The 24,731-nt window shown below is 48.0% G+C and overlaps 1 protein-coding gene across 2 annotated transcripts in view; it reads left to right on the forward strand.

Moving 5' to 3' along the window:
- The window catches only part of nrg1 (neuregulin 1), a 226,915-nt gene that overhangs the window by 36,055 nt on the left and 166,129 nt on the right, over nucleotides 1–24,731 (forward strand). For both annotated transcript variants that reach the window (XM_072495412.1, XM_072495411.1), the window contains exon 3: nucleotides 9,586–9,704. In XM_072495412.1, coding sequence (XP_072351513.1) covers nucleotides 9,586–9,704 — 119 coding nt within the window. The remainder of the gene's footprint in view (nucleotides 1–9,585; nucleotides 9,705–24,731) is intronic.

Here is a 24,731-nt window from a genome sequence, read left to right on the forward strand (position 1 = left end):
ATCGCCTGGTACCAATGGTCCAACTTGCCCCGGGACAGATGCAGTCTTCACCGGCATTGGACCTCTAACATCTGGAGGTAGGATGTTCTAGGGTGGAATATCTGTGGCCCAAGTGTCTCCTCCGAGGCTCCTACTTTGCAGGGTGCAAACCCTGGCTGTGCGGCAGCACATCGATGTCGCTGCCACTGATAGTCTGGACTCCATAACCAGTGGCCTTGAACTTCCAGACATTTCATCAGTGTAGGGGTTAATTCTGACTTCACTTGTCTACCCCTGGGCGAGGGTCTTCAAAGCTCTCCAGCCTATTCAAACTCCGACCCATCCACCTGTCACTCACTGTTACCCCAGCTACGAAGGTTGCAAGCGTAGAGAGAACAGCCTTGAAAAGGGACAGAAAAGCAGAGAAGTTCAGGGAGGGAATGCCGGGGCTCAGGGCATCGGTAGTTTAAGGCACAGCTGCCAATGGTGGGGCCAAGGGAACAGGGGATATTCTGAAGCGAAAATTGAAGGAACACAATGTCCTTGAGGAGCTGACAGGATTTGGAAGGGAGGAGTCTGGAAGAGGACTTAAACATGAGGGAGAGAATTTGGTGGACTGGGAGTCGAGGCCTGAAAATATAGGGAGACGGGTTAGGATCTGGATGAATTTTGTACAAATTCAACCTAAGACTGCAGTGGAAGTCGAGTCTGGAGGTAACCGCTGGACAAAGGTTTTGACAGCAGGGAAATGAAGGCACCGACAGAGATGGATATGCCGATGGTATATCTGTACTTGTAAAAGAGAACTTTCTGTAATAATGCAGCATTGCAGCTCCATTATCCTTTCAATTGTAGATGGTGCATGATGGAGCTAAAGGACTATTGATTTGCAATGAAGGACTGGCAGTACCAAACACTATTTTGTCCCCTTACTTTGTATTACAGGATCATTCAGTGCCTGATAAAAATTCATTAATATTAACATGCATATTTTCTTTTTAAATCTGCCTTGTTATTGATTTTGGAATGTGCTTGCTTGAACAGTGAATGCTGATGTCATCCTTGCGGGAGCAACGGGTGAGAGATTTCTCAAAGAGTAACAGGTTGAGAGCTCGATTAATCTGTACTGAATGGTTCTGAGGGTGAGAGACTTCAGTTAGAAGGATAGATTGGTGAAACTTGGGTCTCTAATCCACAGCAAAAAGAAGGTTGAGGGAGGGGGTTTGATAGAGGCATTCTAGACAGGGCAGATACGGAAAAACTGTTGACATTGATGGAAGCGTTGAGCACCAGAGGACGTCAACTTAAGGTGATTGTCAAAAGAACCAAAGGCAACTTGAGGAAAAATGTTTTTAGTCAACAAATAGTTGGAACTGGAATGCATTGCCTTATAGTGTGGTGGCGGCTGATTCATCTGTGGCTTTCAAAAGGAAATTGGATAATTATCTAAAGAGACTAACAGAAAGCAGGGCTACTGTGAAAAGGCAGGGACGCGGGATTAGCTCTTGGTGAGAGCTGACATGGTCACAAAAGGCCAAATGGCCTCCTTCTGTGTGTCAACCACTGCTTCTTCGGCAATCACTCACTAATGAGTATGATTGTCCACCTAACAAACTCTGTTTTACTGGTTCTGGGTTCTGTGGGTTCTTACATAGCTGATGAGCCCGAACCTAGAGACGCATCTTCGAACGCACAGTTAGCAGGTGTTTCCGGGAGGTGGGATCGGGCTTTGGACTCTAGATCATGGGTATTCCTTTCTCAGCCTCTTTTTCAGGGCCTGCTCTTGCCTTTGGGTGTCCTCGAAGAATTGTGTTCCTTCAATCAGGAGGTTCCTCCAAGTGTGTCTCTTCTGTGCAAACGTCTCGCAGGCGTTGACTTATATGTTGAATTTCTTGAGGGAAGCCTTCAGGATGCCTTTGAAGGTTTCCTTTGTCTGCTTCTTGTTGGTAAGCTTTTCATGAGTTAGGCAAAGCTGATTTTCTTTGGCAGTTCGGACTCTGACATCCTAAGCACATGGCTGGACCAGCAGAGTTGGTTTTGGATGATCATGGCCTTGATGATGGTGCTCTTGGCTTGTTCAAGGACACTGATGCACATCAATGTTCAGCACCAGTCAACATGCAAATGCAGCAAGACCTGGACAATATCCAGGCTTGGGCTGACAAGCGGCAAGCTACATTTGCACCACACGAGTGAAATGAAATGAAATGAACATGCCAGCCAATGAGCATCTCCAACAAGAGAGAATCAAACCATCACCCCCTTGACATTCCTTGGCATTACCATCACTGAATCCCCCACTATCAACATCCTGGGGGTTACCATTGACCAGAAACTGAACTGGACTAGCCATATAAATACTGTGGCTATGAGAGCAGGACAGAGGCTAGGAATCCTATGGCAAGCAACTCACCTCCTGACTCCCAAACGCCTGTCCACCATCTACATGTCAGGAGTGTGATTGAATGATCCCCACTTTCCTGGATGAGTATAGCTCCAACAACACTCAAGAAGCGCGACACCATCCAGGACAAAGCAGCCCCGCTTGATTAACACCCTTTCCACAAGCATTCACTCCCTCCACCACCGGTGCATAGTAGCAGTAGCGTGTACCATCTACAAGATGCACTGCAGGAACTCACCAAGGCTCCTTTGGCAGCACCTTCCAAACCCACGACCATGACCATCAGGAAGGACAAGCGCAGCCGATACATGGGAATGCCACCACTTGGAAGTTCCAAGTCACTCACCATCGTGACTTCAAAATATATTGCCATTCCTTCACTGTCGCTGGGTCAAAATCCTGGAACTCCTCCCTAACAGCACTGTGGGTGTAACTACACCACATGGATTGCAGCGGTTCAGGAAGACAGCTTACCAGCACCTTCTCAAGAGCAATTATGGACAGGCAACAAATGCTGGCCTAGCCAGCAAAACGCACAGTGAGAAAAAATTAATTAAAAAGAACATGCCTGGCCTCCCAGCTGATGCAGAGAATCTGGGCGGGATTCTCCGGCTGCGTCCGCCCGGCGACCGGAGAATCCCACCCAAGGTCAATGGCGTTCTCATGTGGCTCACCCGTGGCGTTCTTACGGCGGGCATGGTGGGAGATTCCAGCTCTCTGTCCCAGACAGCATTGAAGGTGCCTCTCCAGGGTCTTGAGACGTACGTAGCCCAAGTCTCTGAGACAGTTGGGAGGATTGTACGTGAGGATCTTGGTGTCAGCACGGATGTCATTGTCTCAAAGCCCACATCCTTAGGCGATCGAAGGAGGTATTTGACGATTGGATGCAATGTTGGATCTTTGCATCAATGACAGCCCTTAGAGGAGAGGTGAAATGAAATGAAAATCGCTTATTGTCACAAGTAGGCTTCAAATGAAGTTACTGTGAAAAGCCCCTAGTCGCCACATTCCGGCGCCTGTTCGGGAAGGCTGTTACGGGAGGTGGCTCCCCAGGTATGGGAAATGTTCCAAGGAGGGCTTCGCCATTGATCTTGATGGAGGGAGAGACTGGATCTTTCTCTGGGGTGAGTTGGTGAAGGATTTGAGTCTCCCTGAGGTTTGAGTCTGAGACTGATTCTTTGGTATGCTTCTGCGAAGGTGTCATGTATGGCTTGGAGATTCTCTTCTGAGAGAGTGGAGATGGCGATGTCATCTGCATACTGAAGTTACACAAGTGATATCATGTCGCTTTCTTCCTGGACTTAGACCAGTTGAGGTTCAAATATTTCCCGTTCACCCTGTAGATGATGTCCACTCCACTGGGAAGCTTGTTCTTGACAATGTGAAGGATTGTGGTGATGAAGATGCAGAAAAGAGTGGGGGCGATAACGCATCCCTGCTTGACTCAGTATTGACCTCGAAGATTTCTGTCTTCTTTACATCATGAGGATTGTAGCCGACATCCTGTCATGGATGAGTCGGGAGGATGTTGATGAATTTCTCTGGACAGCCAATCTTTGACAGAATCTTCTATTGCACTTGCTGATTGACTGAGTCAAAGGCCTTGGTCAGATCAATGAAGGCCATGTAGAGTGGTTGATCTTGCTCCTGACATTTCTCTTTAAGTTGCCGAACAGTGAAAACCATGTTCGTTGTTCCGCGGTTTGGTTGGAAACCACACTGGCTTCCGGAAGGATTTCGCCAGAGACTAGGAGAAGGTGGCTAACGAGGAATTGGGTGATTATCTTCCTGGCAATGGAGATTCCTCAGTAGTTCACAGAGTCCACCGTGTCTCCGTTGTTGAAGATGGTAGCGATGGGGACATCCCTGACACTACAGGCCAAATGACCTCCTGCGTGGCAACCACTCTATGACGACAGTCAATGAATAAATCTGAGTTCAGTTGCCTTTGTCAATTGTTCCAATTTCCATTCTTGAAGTCTTCTATTTTGACCTGCCCTCATAATCCCGCATATTTCTCCATGATTGTCAAATGGGACATTTGGAATGATAACTCAGGCTAGTGTTTCCCATCTTCACTTTACAGACACTGAGGTGGATTGTAGCACCCGTTTCACTTCTTTGGCTCAGATTAGGTAACTCAGCACAGACTGGGTTCTCTCTTGTCGATTGGATTTCCCATTGAAGACCCCCCCCCCCAGGCTGCCGGGAAACCTGCAGGTGGGGGTGGGCCGTTAACTGGAAAAGAGACTGCCAACGGCTTGAGAATTCCGGCCAATGTATCCCATGGCCTCAGGACATCCCAAAGTGATGAACACCCAATATAAAGTGAAGTGTAGTCACTGTTGTAATGTAGGAAACATGGCGGCCAATTTGTGCACAGCAAGGTCGTTCAAAGTGCTTATGCCCCGATGGTCTGTTTTAATGAAGTACATTGAGGGATAAATATTGGGCAGGAAACCCGTGAGAGCTCCCTTGCTCGTCTTTGAATAGTACCGTGACATATTTTACGAGAGGACAGACTCGACCAGAGCTTATCGTCTCCTCTGAGAAATGGCAGCTCTGGCAATGCAGCGCTCCCTCAGCACTGCGCTGGAGTGTTAAAACCAGATTATGTTCTCAAGTCTCTGGAATGGGAAGTAAGAGAATGTCATCCTTTGAATCAACCCGTCGTGGCCATGGGTTCGAGTCCTATGATTGCTTGGATCGTTTAAAATTTACAGCGGCCAATATCTACGATGGGTGCTGTGTCCTATCATTCTCCACGTAACCTCCTGCTCCCCTTTGGCCACTCCATGGAGAACAGGCAAATGATGCAAGGTGTTGATAAAGGAAAGTACTTCCCTCTTTTATCTTTGCCACTTCAAGATTTGTCGCTGATTAAAGGGTGACAGACTTGCAGTCTTGTCTTTGTCAAAGGGGAGTTGCTGTCTTACCTCAAATATACCCCCATTCCACTGCGTTGATTCACAGAGTGTCGGTAATTTGATGCCACATTAGGTTCCCCTTCTCTAAAAACACCCAAAATAAAAACAGAAATGCTGGAAAAGCTCAGCAGGCCTGGCACGATCTGTAGCGATAGAAACAAGAGTTACTGTTTCGAATCTGTAAGACTCTTCTTCAGGGCTGGAGAGGGGGAGAAATGTGATGAATTTAGATATTGTTTAAGAGAGGGGGCGAAGGAGCGGGAACAAAATAGAAGGTCAGGGATAGCGGAAGCTCAGGTGAGATTTGACAAAGATGTCATGGACACAAGACAAAGAGAGTGTTGGTGGTCGTGTTAAAGACTGAAGAAGGTGCTGTTAGTGCCATAAAGGTAAGCTAGCAGAATGTGTTAATGGCATAACAAGCATCAGCAACAAGATGCAATGCTCCAATGAAGCCAAGAGGAGGAACAGCACCTCATCTTCTGATTAGGCACTTCCCCGCCTTGACATTGGGTTCAACGATTTCAGACCATGAACCTCTCCTCCACCTTGACCCGCTCTTTTAATCCAATTTATTTAGCCCCCCCCCCCGCGATACCCCTCCCAACCCAGAGGACCACCTGTCACTTGTTCTCAAGTTTGGCTTTCACAGTGACCTATTGTCCGGCTATTTTTTTTATTTCAGATTTCCAGCATCTATAGTATTTTGCTTTTATTTTCGCACAAAATCATTATGTTTCTGGGCGATAGCATAAAGTGGGCAACATCCATTCAGCTGCACATGAGACATGTCCCTCCAGCGATGTGGAAATTGGGAGAGCCTTTGAACGGTCGGCCGGCATCGATAGTTTCACACTCGGGCACACACAGCTGTCCGTTTTGATCAGAACTCACCCTGTCGGGTTTGTTGAAAGGTTTGTGGGGACCTCGGTGGATGACGGTGTGAGTACCGTGATGAGAGACACCGTATCCAGCAGCCCTCTGCTTCGACAGTGTGCTCGCTGTTAAATCGGCAACTGACTGGAACATCACCACACATCAAATTTAAATGTGGAACTCAAAGGCTTCCAACATCTGGTGATGACCAGCATGTTCAAAACATTTGAAAGAAACTTTGGATGCAAATTTAATTCCCAGCTTAGCGTTAAATATGAAGTGGGAAAGATTTAAAATCAGTGAGATCCTGCTCTCTCCCTTTCCAGTCCCCAAAAGTTTTGATAATGTATCCTGTTGTCTGAAAGCAGCCAGCACACATGCATTTATAAATGATTCACTAAAAATGTTTTAAATGAATATTTCATGTTGCATGTGGCTCTTAATGTGTTTCACTGTGGGGTTAAGACTGCCTTTCTTCATCCTTGAGGTAGTGCACAGTTTGCTCTGCTGCTGAGCAGTGGGATATGGTTTTGCTTCTACAATTAGCTTGTATTTATGTTTTAATTTTTCACGCACACAGGTGCACACACTATGTGCATGTTCGCATGTTCTTCCTCTCTCTGCTGCGTTGTTGCTGGAGGGGGAGAAGATGGCTGTCACTATTATGAGGTTATGCTTCCCCCCCAACCCCCCTTCCCCCGAGAGAGAGAGGAGGCAAATCAGAGAGCAGGGTAAGCTTAAGCACGCTAGAATGCTTGAATCGAGACAGACGTGGGCTGAAACCCTTGCCACCAAACCACTTTACAAACATTCGACAGTCGCTAGAGCTCTTAAAACGCTGGGCCCAATTCTCCCAAAAGAATTTCCAAGTGTGGCCTCCGGAGGGATGGCACTGCCAGGGTGCCAGGGGCCAATGCTTTGGCACTGCCATGTCCCCCGACCACCCGGGGGCTACACTGTCCTCAGAGTGCCCAGGCCTGTTCATTACGTCTTATCTCCGCCAAGAGTAATTGCTGCTGGGTTCACTCTGCACTGGTGGCTGGGGGGCAGTTATGGGGCTGGTGGAGGGCAGTAGAATACCGGAAGCCAGGAGAATCTGGCTTCAGATAGTCCCAGCATATTTAAAATTATGATTTAAATCGGCTCCTCTGGTTGATGTCCCAGAAACTAAGTTAGTAATTAAGTGTGGTTTTGGGCGCATTTGGCGGGCTGTTTCTCGGCAGCTGCAGTGCTGAGATTCACCCTGCTATTCACCGGCACTTCGCCCCTTTTTTGGGCCTCTGAGAGTTCCTGCTGAGGCCATACTTAGTCGATTCTCGCCACCACAACCGGCTCCTCGCAGATCTGCCGCTATTTAGACCAGCAGCCCCGATGTCTGCATCCCTCCCCCCGCTTTCAGTCCCCTCCTGCTTTCTGGAACCACCCCCTACCACCTCTCTCCCCCCAACCCTCTTGTGGCCCCCAGAGCTTCCTCTCACCCACCTTCAAATGGACAGTGCCTGACCCCTGGTAGTGCCAACCTGGCAGCTGCACACCTTGGCACTGTCAGCCTGGCACACATGGCAGTGCCACCCGACAACGCTGGCAGTGCCAAAGTGTCTGGGTGTCACTGCCTGGGCGCCAGGCTGGAAGAACCAAGATGCCTGGGTTCCAGGGACGGGTTAGGGTACTACCCTGCCCTTTTCCTGACCACCCGGGCATCTCGCAGGCACAGTTGTTGATTTTCAGTCGCGGGTGAACGTGACATCCGGGTATTTAAATGAGTCTAATGGCTTATTTAAAGATAATGATCTGGATCACGGCCAGCGAGGGTTCGCCACCCGGCACAAACCCCGTTTCGGGCCTCCCCTGCTTCTCTCCTGATAGAGCAGGATTTATGCCGGGCGCAAGCAGCCAGAAAATCGCCTCCATTATCGATTCTTCCTTTGCCAGTTTTAGAGAGCGTACAGAAATGAAGGATGTCAGAGCTGGAGAACTTTCCTATCTTTGAAAGAAAATCTCACCACCAAGCAAACATCACTTAGTTAGATGTGGAATTAACTTTTCTGTCTAACCAACAAGGTTTTTAAGCCCAAAGACTGAGTATTTTTTAGTCAGTGTGTTACTTCTGACTGGTCAGAGTCTATCGTGGTGTGTTTTTAAAATTCATTCATGGGCTGTAAGCATCGTTGAATGTGCCAACATTAGTTTCCCATCCACAATTGCCCTTGAGAAGGTGGTCGTGAACCACTTTCTTGAACCGTTGCAGTTCCTGTGGGGTATAGGTATATCCACAGTGCAGTTAGGGAGCATGGTCCAGGATTTTGACTCGGGAACAGCGAGACATTTCCAAGTCAGGATGGTGATTGACTTGGAGGGGAACATGCAAGTGGTGGTATTACCAGGTAGCTCCTGTCACAGGATGTTGGTAGTAGGGGATTCAGTGATGGTAATGCCATTGAATGTCAACGGGAGATGATTAGATTCTCTCTTGATCGCGAAGATCATTGCCTGGCACTTGTGTGGCACAAATGTTGCTTGCCGCTTGTCAGCCCATGCCTGGATATTGTACAAGTGTTGCATTTGGACATGGACTGCTTCAGATGTGAGCTGTGTCTTGATGATACACCTTTTGTAAAGGATGTCTGGGTTACAAGACTGAGGTGTCAGAGAAAATTGCAGCATTTCTACGCAAAATAATCCTGCTACATTCAAATTTAAGCTGAACCAGATTTCCAGTGTGAAAAGCTTAATTTTCTCGATTATTGTTGAAGTAATTTGGTATTATCTGAGAGGCATGCTGTAGTTTAGCATTCACGTAATGGTGAATACTTTGGCCCTGCAGCATTCATCATTTTTATCATTATTTAATTTGCAGACCGAATTATTCCAAAAACTAGTGCAAGGAAATCAGTTCAGCTCCCTACAGTCCTGGGACTCATCCACCGCCTGATTGTAATGACACCCATTCATAGGCGGCACGGGGGCATGGTGGTCAGCACTACTGCCTCACAGCTCCATGAACCCGGGTTCAATTCCGGCCTCGGGTGACTGTCTGTGTGGAGTTTGCACTTTCTCCCTGCGTCTGCGTGGGTTTCCTCCGGGTGTTCCTCTTTCCTCCCACAATCCAAAGATGTGCAGGTTAGGTGGATTGGCCATGCTAAATTGCCCCTTAGTGTCCAAAAGGTTAGATGGGTTACTGGGATAGGGTGGAGGTGTGGACTTGGGTGCTCTTTCCAAGGGCCGCGGAAGGCTCGATGGGCTGAATGGCCTCCTTCTCCCACTAGAGGGATTCTTTGATGATTCTATCGTACTGACTTCACTGCAGTGATGCCCAATCAGCTGTTCAGGTGTTTATCGGCTTTCTGCTCCTCCTGTTATCTGTCCCAAGGTGAAATTGACTTCTGACTGATTTTACAGAAAGGAATCGGAACTCCTGATAAGGAAAGTGAAGCCATCACATGCTGGAGAATACACGTGCGAAGCTGTCAATCAACAGGGTGAAGACCGATCGATCAGCAACATCGCTGTAACACCTGGTAAGAACGTTTGCACTGTTTCATGTCTTGTGCTAACTCACAGTCACCATGTTCAGCACCATTACTCTTGATACTTGCACTTATATACCCCAAAGTACTCTTTGATAGGGAGAAGCCAACGGTGGTGAGCATTTTGCAATTGACTGTGTAGGGACAAAGACATGCAGCAAAAAGGGAAAAATGAGAAATTTCACCTCGGATATTATTTGGCCCAGTGCCTGAAGCCAATGAGTGGCTTTGCCCAACAGTAACGGTTTATGGAATCAACCTCTTATGATAAACGTGAGTTGTTAGCATTTCTGTATAGAACAATAAAGAACATTGAAGCAATCAGATTTTTATGCATAGCTATCTAATATATATGAGTCTTAAAAGCCAAGTTATTTTTAGTTTTGCCTAGCGATGGAAAGGTTTTAGTGAATTTCGCAATGCGGTGCAAATTGCAATGATGGATTTTGTTTCTCCCACTAACCTTCATCATACATCACCAAAATGTATAGGGTCAAGGGCTACTGAATGGATTTTTGAAGAATATCAGTCATTAAGCGATGCTCCAAAAACTAATGGAGTCTTGTCAGTGTATATGTGCCTAAATATAAATACAACATATTCAAGATCGTGGAGGTGAAGTTGGTTTTGAAGGATGTTTCAAGATGGGCGATAATGAATTGACCATCAATTTCACAGCCCATCTGATTTGCTTTCCATTCTGTGGAAACAAAAATTGACTGACTCTCTGGGCATGATCTAATGGCCGGCGTGTGCCCGACTCGGATCGCGATGCGGCCGGTAAATCTCACAAGAGGCCACTTGCGAGATTCACTCATTCATTACGCCTCACGTGATCTAACGGGATCTTGCGAGGCGTTGCGATCTGGATCCCGCCCACAATGATGGGTACCAGATTTGCATATTCAAGTGTGCAGTCAGGCTCACTTGAATATGCTCTCGTCGGATCTAGCCCCCGTGCTTGGAAACCTCGATGAGCGCCGTTTAGCACTGGTCTCCACCAACATGGAGGATGCGTACTGGCATTGTGGGATCTCCCAGGCGATCGGGTGCCTTGCGTGCTTGAGCTCTGGGCAGGGTGGCACCCTGGCATCCCCAATGCCACCAGGGCACCATGGCACTGGAACCTTGGCAAGGTCACCTGGGTGGCATTGCCAGGGTGTCCAGGTGGCACTGCCAGCCTGGCAGGGGTATTGGCACTGCCAAGGTGCCTGGGTGGCATCTTTCCCACACTGGCGATTAGGCCCAGGGCGCCCTTCCCTTATGAGGTGGGGTGTGGGGAGGACTTGAGGACCCTCTCATTGGTAATTTGGGGCATTGGGGGATCTGTAGGTTGCAGTGGAGGGAACTCATTAGTGCAGGAAATGGGGCTAAGTGCACCTTCGGCGGGGCATTCCTCACCGAGGCCTAGAAATGAAGCAGAGTACCATTTAACAGCGGGGTCATTCTCAGTGCTGCAAGCGCCAGGAAACACCCGGCTAATGGCACCCAATATGGAACTCTGCTTCATTTCTGTTAAATCATGACCTCTGTTGTCAATTCTTTGCTACCGCAACTTTCTCCCTCATTATGTCTGCAAATGCTTCCTGTCTACTTTGTTCATTACAAGTTTCTGTGTCCACTTTTATAATGAGTTGTGTCCACTTGTCATACTAGAATGGCACCTTCCTGCTTAGTGCAGCTCTGCGGTGCTGCTGATGACAGGAGGGTATAATTACACTGTGACAAAATCACATGGGAAACTTCATTGATTAAAGTGGACATAGAAACTCAGGACGCATATTTTAAAATAAGAACAGACTTTAAAATGGGCATCACATTATCTCTGTGGTTCCTGATCAAATTGCCTCCTGCCCTTTAACTGCACTGTGGTTAGAAAGCTCACTGGACTCATTCCTGGATTGAAGGGGCTTTCTTCTGAAGGTCAGGCCTGTGCCCATTTGAGTTTAGAATAATGAGAGGTGATCTTATTGAAACATATAAGATCCCGAGGGGGTTTGATAGGGCGGACAGGCGGTGGATGTTTACTCTTACCGGGGAGATTGAAACTAGGGGACATAGTTTAAAAATAAGAGATCTGACTTTTAAGACAGAGATGAGGGGAAAGATGTTCTTCCGAAGGGCACAATTATCTTCCACAGAAGTAGTGCACTTTGGTTATTGCCCTTCGGTGATTCAAAGTGCACAGGTTTCGAATACACAGGTTTCGAACACAAAGCCACAGGCAGATTTCCGCACTTTTTCAAATCTTAAATTTTCCAATGAGTAAATGGAGCTGGGTGTGCCATTCACTGGGAAAACCCGCCGTGCTTTCAACATGATTCCAAGTACTCAAAGTGAACCTTTGCCAGAAAAACAAATGTTTTCCGTGGATGCAAGTGGTCTGCAGACAACCATATATTCGGTGCTCGAAATTTGCAAGGCATTTTGCAAGACTCAGATTAAATAACATTTATTGAGGCTGACGGCAGGTGTTGTGTTTGGCCTGTGTTAGCAAGTCTGAAAGAGGATCTGATTTAAGCGTTTCTAATTTCACAGCACTAAATATATGTTGGACAGGGTTGTTGTATCTGTGCTTTTTGGCGCATTGAAAGCCTTGGATAAATCCATTGATGTCTGTTAAAGAGGCATGTCCCATGTCCTGGAATAGTTCAAACATGAGCAGAGTTAGTTGGGAAACAAGGCAGGTTGGCACTTGGGAGTCATATTGAGCATCGCTCTCTCTGTGAGTTGAGTTGCATTGCTTGGATTGTTTTTCAAAGCCACTTGAAAATGCTCTTTGTTTTTACATTTAAAAGTGTGGCGTAAAAATGAAGCAACCTCAATGACCACAGCATGAAAACTACTCATTCCATGAAAGACTTCTCGGACCCCGTTCTGTTGCAAAATATAATCAGATACATTGCAATTGAGAATGCATTTTGCGCATGTTGGGTGGCAAGTGTCCAGGCTATTTTGAACATGTGCAAGCCCACTCATGTATAAAATGCCGTGCTTTGTGTGATTAAATGATTAAATCCGAAAAGCTTAATTGAGGAGAAATGACTGCCCCAATTTAAAGCATTAACTCCCTTTTGAAAAGAGGAATGCAATCTGGAAGCTCCGATCCACTTGCAGTGCTCACACATGGGGTGTCGTTTGCACAGATTCTTTCCTTTTTTTTCAGCTCGGGACATTTTGCTTTTTTGGCAAGAGGTACCCTGCCTGAAACGTGAGGAGCAGAAAGATTTCGGCAGTAACTGGAAACATCTTGTTATCAGCTAAAGCACAGAGACCTGTGTCGAAGCATGTCTGTGCAACTGAGAGGAAATAATTTTCTTCCTCTCTTTCAGAAATCTGTGACCTGAACTTATACAGTCTGACAAACATCCGACAGGCTAATAACACCACACTTTTTGTTTTAACTCCAAGAGCCATGTTCCAAACAGGGCCCCATTTCATTCTTGCTAACCTACCCGGTTCATTTGAGTTGGTAAAGTGATCAGTCTTGGAGTTTTTTGTGGGAAGGAGAGTTTGTGGGGTTCTCTTGAATTTTGCTTCATTGGGCAAAACCCAAACTGTGCTGGATCAACTGGGCCAATGGCAGTGCTGCTGCAGTCAGCATGGGAACAATGAACTATGACTGCATGGGGGCTGCTGGTTGAAGTGCACCTGAGTCGTCTCATAGTGCGGCCAGATAGCCTGCCCAACGCCCACTGTCCAATCTTGCAGATAGATAATGCAGATAGATAATGCCCACTAGGGCAAGGACACTTGGTGTTAATGCAACCAATGCAGAGACAACCCTGTCGAGAAGGGAGAAGTGGTGGGGAACATTAGCAAGGAAAAGAAACGGTGCAAGGTGATGCAGATCTGGACTTTCAAGAAGGTAAAGCAAAGGCCATACCATCATTAGCCCTTGGAATAATTAGAGGCGCATGTCCTTCCTGTTTAAATCGTGGGGATCTGATCATCATCCCCCACCATTCATCCAACCCCCTTAAACCCTTCAGAGTATGGACTTAATGTTTATTTCCAGCCAGTGCCTGTCCCACTTGGGAGTGTTTCACAGGACAATGTGACTCAGAAGGAAGATCACAGTAAGAAGTCTCACAACACCAAGTTAAAGCCCAATAGGTTTGTTTCGAATCACTAGCTTTTGGAGCGCAGCTCCTTCCTCAGGTGAATGAAGAGATGGGTTCCACAAACACATATATAGACAAAGTCGCTGCTGCAAGACGATACTTTGAATGCGACTCTTTGCAGGTAATTAAGTTTTTACAGGTCCAGACAGAGCAACTGGAGAGAGGGATAACCCCAGGTTAAAGAGGTGGAATTATCTCAAGCCAGGACAGTTGGTAGGATTTTGCACGCCCAGGATAGATGGGGGGTGAATGTATTGCGACATGAATCCCAGGTCCCGATTGAGGCCGTACTCATGTGTGCGAAACTTGGCTATAAGTTTCTGCTCGGCGATTCTGAGTTGTTGCGCGTCCTGAAGGCCACCTTGGAGAACGCTTACCCGAAGATCAGAGGCTGAATGCCTTTGACTGCTGAACTGTTCGCCGACTGGAAGGGAACATTCCTGCAGCAACAGCGCACAGAAGTGAGAAAGAAGTTGTACCATGAGGTCCGAGACCAAGTCCGGGAAATGGAGGGAAAGGAAAGTCTTCGGAGCCCCAGGGTGGCGACGGTAGGGAAGGTCTTGAGGAGTTGCAGGGGAGATTGGGATCCTGGGGCAGGGAAGGCCACTGGGCTGAAGAGGCTTCTGATGGAGGCGCCTCCCCTTCCCGGCTCAGATCTAACCGGTTTATTTTCGGCCTTCCCCCACCGAGTCTCAATCCTCCTGCCAGCCTGGAAATTAAGGTTGGGTGGGAAATGGCCATGAATTGGCCACTTAAGGGCCTCAATTGGGGCAAGTTTGAGCTTCTGATCTGAGACCTTGCCCCTTCCAGCATAAAGTCGCTGCGTGGTCGGGGTGGCGGGAACCCAGAAGGAATCCCGTCCCAGCAATATCACGCTCCCGAGTTTCCTCCTCCATGTGCATAAAAACCCATTGGGGGAGCGTAAGATTCAGGCCAAGATAAAAGCAGTGTCATTTACAACAAAGAAAGCAGGGAACTAAGAGATGGATTTCGAACAAGGCTCTTTCCTAGTGTGCCAAATTTATTTGTCCAGCATGCCTTGTTGCACTTCTTTAACAAAGTCATTTTCTCTAATATTTTCATTTTCCTGTTCAGCTGCCGTGTCTTGCTGATTAACATCCATAATGCACTCCATTAATAATGTGCAGTGGAGCTGGTTTAAAAGCTGTTATTTTAAATGCTGCTAGCTGCAGAGTTACTGAGATAGATTGTGCACGTCGCCTGTAAAGTATAAATTCCACAGATGAATCTCAGCTCCTTGTCATACTGCTTGTGGTTGAGATATTTCCGAAACTGGTGTGGCTGTAAATGTTCAATTTTAGAGCCACAGATTTGGGTGATTTTCCAATGAACTTCAATTAAGCAGTAACATTTGTCTGTATTCATAATTTATCCCAAAGCTCAAATGTGATTTCTTTTTTCCCGAGCTGAAAGGGACATAGTCCCTTCATCCAACCGGGAAGGTGAGAGATTCCGGGCGGCAATCGCCCGGCGCCCGGAAATGTCCCGCCGGAGGTCAATGGACCTTTACATGGTCTGCGTCCCGCACGTGGCGACCTTGTGAAGGGTGCGTCTGAAGAATCCATCCCATTGTGTCTGTCACTAAATGCTTAGGATCGCAAATAATGAACCCAACATGAGGTTGGATTCCAGTGTAGTCTTTTGGTCAATGGCACCATTTTGTAAGTAGTTTGGATAGTATTTTAAGCTCATACACCTGAGAAATAGACCATTTGGCCCATCATGTCTGCATTGGCCTCTTGATAGATCAATGCAACCCTGTCTCACACTCCCTAACGCCCACTCCTTCTCCACAGCATTGCAACTGTATTCCACTAAGTACACATCCAATTCCTCCCCAAAAAACCCTACTGTCCAACAACCCCCCCATCAGATGGTCCCTGTTGAAACTTCAAAACTAATGTTGCCAAACACAAGGAGAAGACTCCCAGTTGAGCTACCAGAATCAAAAGTCACCAGAGTCATTTAAGAACCAGTTGGCTGAGATTTTACGATCTGAAATAAAGTGGACTGAATGGAGGAGTTCTCTTGCAATCTGCAATTACTTTGTAATCTTTGAAACAAAGTTGAGCATTTGATTCCTCTTTGAGGTGCCTCTTCACTCCGTGTAGGGCTAAGGAGGAAATAGAAAAAATCTTATCAATTTGTTGGCAGTTTTTTATCTCTCTCTGTAAAGTACGTTGTCACCAGAGCCCCAATACAAATTCTGTGTCACCTCGGCCCTGTTTAGTGCAAGTCTTATACTGCCCGTTGCTGTATCTGTTGTGGTATCAGCACATTGTTACACAATCGTGTGACTAACTGCATTGGTGTTGTGTTTATAGAAATGCCATGTGCAAGTGACCCATTTCCAAGACACGGGCAAGGCTAGTGCTCTGCAATTCAGAGCCCTGGCAGCCACATAACATGCTGCAAGCATAAGGGGCTGTTTAGCACAGGGCTAAATCGCTGGCTTTGAAAGCAGACCAAGGCAGGCCAGCAGCACGGTTCAATTCCCGTACCAGCCTGCCTGAACAGGTGCCGGAATGTGGCAACTAGGGGCTTTTCACAGAAACTTCATTTGAAGCCTACTTGTGACAATAAGCGCTAAATGAAAATGAAGTGGAAATGATTTACTGACTTTCTGGCTGCGTGAACTGAATGTGTCCCTTTTTATTTTGTTACGGATCTGCAGTGAGGGAGAGATATGGAGTAATAGATGGGCAGCAATGACGTCTAGCAGGCCCTTGCAATCTGGCATTAGTCTGGGGCCAAAATTGCACATGGGAGCAACTAATAAAGCAGTGGTTCCCAAATTGTAGCCCACGAACCACTGGTAGTCCACAAAGACCCTCCAGGTAGTCCATGGGCTGATCCAAGATGTAAGTCCCCGATGCACAGTGCCACGGCCGAGGTCCAAGAGAGAATAGACCCTCACCCCCACCACTCGCTTGGCGTCAAACAACCAGACCAGTTCTCACACGTGTAGCACGAGTTGTCATAAGTGCGTTCAACAATAATGTTGTTTAATAAGCAGAATTTATATTACCGCTGATTTTGTTTGATTAGTATAGATGTAAAATAAGTACTAGTTTCTCTGAAGATTATTGTGATGATTTTATAACACAGATTACAATGTTTCACAAAATTCTCTTGTAGTATTAATGTTTATAATATAAAAATGTCTGTGAAAAATGAAAATCGCTTATTGTCACAAGTAGGCTTCAAATGAAGTTATTGTGAAAAGCCCCTAGTCGCCACATTCCGGCACCTGTTCGGGGAGGCTGGTACGGGAATTTAACCGTGCTGCTGGCCTGCCTTGGTCTGCTTTCAAAGCCAGCGATTTAGCCCTGTGCTAAACCAGCCCCTATATACTTATGTTTCTGGCACGGTAGTTAATTAAAACATTAATGCACATAAATGGATTCTTTAAGTCATGAAAGGCAGCAAAATATTTATAGATTTGGATTTGACACTCCCCCACTGGTGGATTTGAAGGAGGAAGCGGCTCCTAAAATCCACAGGTGGCCTGTCTGCCGGCCTGTGGTTAGCACTGCTGCCTCACAGCGCCAGGGAACCGGGTTCAATTCTGGCCTTAGGTGACTGTGCGGAGTCTGCACTTTCTCTCCAGCTCTGCGTGGGTTTCCTCCGGGTGCCTCGGTTTCCACCCCCAGTCCAAAGATGTGCAGGTTAGATGGATTGGCCATGTTAAATTGCCCCTTTGTGTCCAAAGATGTTCAGATCAGGTGGGGTTACAGGATAGGGCAGGGGAGTGGGACTAGGTAGGGTGCTCTTTTGGAGGGTCGGTGCAGACTCGATAGGCCGAATGGCCTCCTTCTGCACTGTAGGTATTCTATGTTCTAATTGACTATCCTTAACCAATTAATGACTACTGAAAGGCCTCATCCCACCCCTGTTGCTATTTTACCAGGATTTGAGGGACCCCATACCAAGCAGCTAGCTCAACAGCTTTGGCTGCATAATCTAGTGTCGGGCAAGGTATGGGTACTTTTGGTGGAACCCCATTCCCCCAAGGTCACCGTGGCTTTACCTTCCCAGCCTGGCCTCTCAAAACCTGCCTGTGACCAATCCCACTTTGGGGCCTGCTAGAGTGGCCTGGAATATACCCTGGACTTAACTCAAATCTGGGCTGCTCTTCATCAGGACAGCATGTCACCCCAGCCACAGCCTCCACGCCCACTTGGCTGCTGGGATTATAGAACTGCCAACCATCCGATTGGCTGGCTGCTCTGTAAAGAATCACAGAATTGTTACAGCGCAGATAGAGGTCATGTCTGCACCTGGTCTCCAAATGAGCAACTCGCCGAGAGCCATTCTCCCGCCTTCGCTTTGTTGCCCTTGCACATTCTTCCTTTTTAGATAAGAGTCTAATTCCCTTTGGATTGCTTCGATTGAACATGCTTCCATCACACTCTCAGGCCTTAACCCCTCGCTGTGGGTAAATAGGTTTTCCTCAGGATCGGGGATGAAATATCGTGTCAAAGCTATTAACACTGATGCCAGCAATAAATTGCTGAGGGGCAGCCGTCTGTGTGGTAGGTGGGCTCTGTGTCGGGGGGGGCGGTCGGGGACCACCGGCCCCTATAAAATCTGCTACTGGTTTCCATCGCTGATGAGTAATTCTGATGAGTTTTTTTGTGGCCATCAAAACGAGGTGAGGAAGGGTCGGTAGGTGGTCCATGGGGTCGTTCGCTCCATCTCGGTGGGCCGCGGGTGAAAATTTGGAGAAGTGCTGTAATAAAGAAACTCTCTCTCCCTTCTCACCGATGTCCTTTCAACATTGGTTATTTTGTTTGATGGATGGTACTCTCACTTAGATGCTGGCACATAAATTGAAGTGGATTAAATGAGTGAGAAGGCCATTAAAAAGAAAGTTTGTTGATTCAGTGCTTGGATTCTGAATCACTTTAAGTATTGGTGATCTGAATCTGAAACAGAAATTCTGGTTGGGGAGAAAGAATGACTTGCATTTCATATTGTAGCTTATCGCAACTCTGTGATGCATTCAAACGTCAAGTAAATTCAGTTACTTTGAAGGACGGTGTCTGGTGTTTCGCAGGTAAATGCAGTCTGCGCATATTACTCATATTCACCAATTACCTGCATCTCTAAAAATGGCAATGCATTCAAAAAAGATGCAACTCTTCAGAAATCTCATCATAGCCTCGCCCCGTTCCTATCCCCAGGTGTCGTCAGCAGCGCTATCAAGCGGCACTTACTCAGCAATAACCTGCTCACGGACGCTCAGTTTGAGTTCCTCCGGGACCACTGAACACCTGACCTCATTGCAGCCTTGGTCCAAACGTAGACAAAAGGGCTGAGCTCCAGAGGCAAGGTGACCCAAGTATGGCATCAAGGAGCCCTAGCAAAACTGGAGTCAATGGTAATCTGCTGATTGAAGTCAGACCTGGCACAAAGGAAGATGGTTATGGTGTTTGGATATCAATCATCTCAGCTCCAAGGCATCACTGCGGGAGTTCCTCAGGGTAGTGTTCTCGGCCCAGCCTCCTTCGGCTGTTTGATCAACAACCTTCCTTCCATCATAAGGTCAGAAGTGAGGATGTTCACTGATGACGGCACAATGTTCAGCGCCATTTGCCACTCCTCAGATGTCGAAGCAGTCCAAATACAACAAGACAAGATAGTTTTTTGAAGAATAAAGGAATAAAGGGTTGTGGTGTTAGAGCGGGAAAGTGGACCTAAGTCTACAAAAGATCAGCCATGATCTCATTGAACGGCGGAGCAGGCTCGAAGGGCCAGATGGCCTCCAACTGCTCCTAGTTCTTCCGTTCTTAAGATCTGGATAATATCCAGGCTTGGACTGACAAGTGGCGCATAACATTCACACCGCACAAGTGCCAGGCAATAATCATCTCTAATAACAGCATTTATTGCCCATCCCTAATTGCCCTTGAAGGGATAGTTAAGAGTCAACGACATTGCTGTGGAAACTGGAGTCACATGTAGGCCAGGCCAGGTAAGGACGGCAGATTTCCTTCCCTAAAGGACATTAGTCAACCAGATGGGTTTGTACGACAATTGTCAATGGTTTCGTGGTCAACATTAGGTGTTTTAATTCCATCTTTTTATTGAATTCAAATTTCACCATCTGCAGTGGCGGGATTCGAACCCGGGTCCCCCGAGCATCTCCCGGGGTTTCTGATCTGCTAGTCCAGTGACCATACCACTCGGCCACCGCCTCCCCTTGGTGCGCTGAAGACATTGTCAGAATTTCAGCTCCAATTACTCTAGGCTTTGATCCCTCTTACACCACCCCGCCCCCCCCCCCCCCCCCCCTACTCCAAATGTTGTAAAAGAAGAACTGACATCCTGAGGCCGCAAACTTCTTAGTCACGTCACTGGCAAGGCCAACATTTATTATCCATCCTTAATTAGCTTTGAACAGGTGGTGCTGTGGTGTCCCCATGATCCACTGCAACCCGTGTGGTGAAAGTACTCTCTCACTCCTGTTGGGTAGCTAGTTCCAGGTTTCTAACCCAGTGATACTGAAGAAACGACAACATATTTCCAAGACGAGATGCTATGTAACCTTTCGGGGGAGGGGAACATGTTCCGTCAAAGCCAGTAATGAGGTCTGGAGCCAAGTGTTACTTGTGGAACACAAACTGAGCAGTGGTGAACATCTTATTGGTGAGTAAATTCTGCTTGATAGCACTGTCGCTGACACCTTCCATCCCTTTGCTGATGATTGACAGTGGGTGATGGCGGGGTACTTGGCTGGGTTGGATATGTCCTGTTTGTTGTGGGCAAACCATACCTGGGCTATTTTCCACTTTGGTTCCAAGGGATGGACTTTTCCAGTGCAAGGACGGCAGATACATGGGAACACCACCGCCTAGAAATTCCTCTCCATCCTGACTTGAAAATATATCACCGTTCCTTCACTGTCACTGGGTCAAAATCCTGCATCTCTCTCCCTAACAGCACCGTGAGTGTACTTACACCACATGGGCTGCAGCGGTTTAAGAAGGCAGCTCTTCACCACCTTCTCAAGGGCAACTAAGGATGAGCAATAAATGCTGGCCTAGCCAACAATCCCTTGGACGCATTAAAAAAAAGTATATTCCGAAAGGTCACCTCAATAACTGGTCCCATACTCACCACCATACCTGTGAGAACGACAATAGCAGCATCATCATTTCCAAATCTTCCCCAAGTCACATACCATCTTAAGTTGGACGTAGGTTGCCGTCCCTTCATCATTGTTGGGTCAAAATTCTGGGACTCCCTAAATCACTGCTGTAGAAGTAACCACACAGACTGCAATGGTCCAGGGAGAAGGTCCACCATTACCTTTCTCTGACCTTTATGAACAGACAATAAATGTTACCCTGCTGGGGACCTCCGGTGGCGTTTGCGAGCGGGATGGCCGCATCGAGAGGAGCTCCCCGCTGGCCACTATTTGCGGCGCTTTTGGGAGTTTCCCCAATTCTTCCCCCCCCCGATTATTGTCGGCCTTTGGGGCCATCCTGGGCGTCAAGCGGGGCCGGTTTGAAAACCGGCGAAGAACCCCGCGTGGGTGTCGGGCGTCTGGTGCTGAGGCGTCGGGCCCAGCGCGTGCGGAGGTCGGAGCAGCGGAGGTCGGAGCAGCGGAGGCGGAGCCAAATGGAGGTCGAGGTGGCAGGCCCGAAGCCAGGGCGCGATGTAGGTGAGATGTCCCACATCGGGTGGCTCCCGCCTAGAATGTGGAGTTGGCAAAAAGACGAGTGGCGTTCGGGCGAGTGAAGGCGGCACTGTACCAAAAACGGTCTGGTATGGTATACCCAGCGAAGCTGAGGGTGACGTATGATGCCAAAGACTTTTATTTTGAGACAGCGGAGGCGGCTGAGGCGTTCGTGAGGGCAGAAGGCTTGGGACAGACGTGAGGAGCGGAGCTGGAAGAGAGACTGTGGACTGTGATTGGGGAGCTGGAAAAAGTATAAATGCTGTAACTTTCTTTTTACTGACGTGCATTGTAATTTACTTCACTTCACATTGTTACAGTGTTCAAATTATTGGTTGGGTTGATTGGCATTCTGTGTTGCGAAGGTTATATCTTATTTTAGTGAATGGTATGGGTTGGATTGTTGTTTTTGTTTTTTCTTTCTCTGGGACTGGTTGGGAGGGGACGGTATACCTTGGCGGGGGGAGCCACCCGTGCTAGCTAACATGTCGGTTAGTGAACGGAGGTGAGGTGAGAGGAGGGCTGTGGACATTGGAGCCTGGTTGGCAGGTTTCGATGGGCCTGTGAGGTGAGTGAGGGGCGGGGGGGGGGAATGATGCTGGGAGATGTTTTTTCGAGAGGGAATATAGGGGTTTTTTTTGGGAGGGGGGAAGTGGTTTGATATTAATAATGGATAGGGGCGGGTCAGGCTCATTGGGCAGGGCCTTTGGTATGATGATGGTGGATAAGAAGGGTGGGCGGGGGGGTGTTGAGAGACCCCCAGTTAGGATAGTCACGTGGAACGCGAGGGGTTTAGGAGGTCCGGTCAAAAGGTCAAGGGTGCTTGCGCATCTTAAAAGTTTGAAAGCCGATGGAGCAATGCTGCAGGAGACTCACTTGAGGGTGAAGGACCAGATGAGACTTAAAAAGGGCTGGGTTAGTCAGGTGTTTCACTCTGGATTTGACGGAAGGGCTCGAGGGGTAGTGGTAATGGTCAGCAAAAGAGTACGTTTCCAGATGGAGAAGGTGGTGGCAGATCAGGGGGTAGATATGTGATTGTGACAGAGACGCTGGAGGGGGGGTTAGTGGCGCTGTTAAGTGTTATCGGTCCCAATTGGGACGATGTGGGATTCGCAAAGAAGATGTTTGGGGCCATCCCCGACTTGGACACACACGAACTGATAGTGGGGGGGGGACTGGAACTTGCCAAGGTTGGACAGGTCACGGCCGCGCTCGCTGGTCCCATCAGTGGGGGGCAAAGGCGTTGGCTGGGCTAATTGTGGAAATGGGAGTGATGGACCTTTAGAGGTTTCTGCACCCGAGGGAATGGGAGTACTTGTTTTTCTCAGCAGTCCATAAGATATACTCGCGATCGACTTCTTCGTGGTGGGGAAGGCTTTGCTGGCTGGGGTTAAGGGGGCGGAATACTCGGCAATTGCAGTGTCAGATCATGCTCCGCATTGGGTGGATATGGTACTGGAGAAGGGGGTAGCGCAGAGGCCAGGGTGGAAATTAGATGTGGGACTTTTGGGGGACCAACGGTTCTGTGGCAAAATTGAAAAGGTAATTGAGGAATATTTAGGTTTCAACTGTGACAGGTGAGGTGTCGAAGGCAGTTGTCTGGGAGGCTCTGAAGGCGGTGGTGAGGGGTGAGGTGATTTCCTTTAAGGCCAGGGTGGACAAAGAGGAGAGGTTGGAGTGGCAGAGGGTAATAGATGAGATGTTGGAGGTAGATAGGAGTTATGCAGAAGATGGGGACCCAGCGAAGCTGGAAAAGAGGAAGGAACTACAGGCGAGCTTTGGCCGACTATCTACCAGGAAGGTGGTGCGCCAACTGAGACGAACAAGGGGTGTAGTTTACGAACATGGAGATAAGGCAGGTCAGCTCCGGAGGGCAGCATCGGTAAAGGAAATTGTTCAGGTGGGGGATAGGGCAGGGACGTTGGTGGTGGCTCCAGATCTGATTAACAAGGTCTTTGAGGAATTTTATGAGAGGTTGTACAGGTCAGAGCCACCTGGGGGAAACCGGGAGTTGCAGGAATTTCGAGATGGGTTGGAGTACCCGAGGTTAGGGGAGGGGGTCAGGGCTACATTAGAGGGGACGATAGTGGAGCAGGAGATTAAAGATACGATTGGGAGGATGCAGTCGGGGAAGGTGGCAGGGCCGGATGGGTTTCCGGTGGAATATTCTAAAAAATTCAAGGATAAGCTGGCACTGCTGATGGTGGGGGTGTTTGAAGAGGCGACAGGGTAGGGGGTGTTACCACATAATTTGGGGCAGGCATCGATTTCCCTGTTGCTAAAAAAGATAAGGATCTGATGGAGTGCGGGTCGTATAGGCCCATATCACTTCTGAATGTGGACGCAAAAGTATTGGCGAAGGTACTGGCGGGTAGGCTGGAGGAGTGCCTCCTGAAGGTGATAGGTGAAGATCAGACTGGGTTTGTGAGAAGGAGGCAGCTCTTTTCAAACGTTAGAAGGGTACTGAATGCCATTGTGGCACCGGCGGAGGGGAAGGAAACAGAGGTGGTTGTGGCATTGGACGCTGAGAAGGCGTTTGACTGGGTAGAATGGGGGTACTTGATGGCAGTTCTGGAGCGGTTTGGGATTGGACCAAGATTTGTGAACTGGGTAAAGCTACTATATAAGGAGCCGAGGGCGAGTGTCCGTACAAACAACATCAGCTCGAGATACTTTTCTCTCCACCGTGGGACTAGGCAGGGATGTCCTATGTCTCACGATTGAGCCGTTGGCCATCGCATTAAGAGGTTTGGGGGTGTGGAAAGGAATAGTGCGGGAGGGGATAGAGCATAGGGTGTCCTTATATGCCGATGACTTGCTGTTATACTTGTCGGAACCGAGTGTGTCAATAGGGGGAATATTGGAGCTGCTTTGAGTGTTTGGGTCTTTCTCGGGGTACAAACTAAATTTAGACAAGAGTGAGTATTTTGTGGTGTCGCGGTCGGGGGTGGGGGCAGGGGTGGGGGGGCTGCCATTCCGTAGGGCAGGGTCTCACTTGAGGTACCTGGGGGTGCAGGATGCCCGGGAGTGGGGGGGGGCTCCGTAGGTACAACATTTCTAGTTTGGTGGGGAGAGTGAAAGGTGATCTGGCAAGGTGGGACGGTCTCCCTCTGTCACTGGCGGGTCGGGTACAGGCGGTTAAAATGAATGTGTTGCCACGATTTCTGTTTATTTTTCAATGCCTGCCGA

Source organism: Scyliorhinus torazame, chromosome 3 (genome assembly GCF_047496885.1).
Source record: "Scyliorhinus torazame isolate Kashiwa2021f chromosome 3, sScyTor2.1, whole genome shotgun sequence".
Taxonomy (NCBI): domain Eukaryota; kingdom Metazoa; phylum Chordata; class Chondrichthyes; order Carcharhiniformes; family Scyliorhinidae; genus Scyliorhinus; species Scyliorhinus torazame.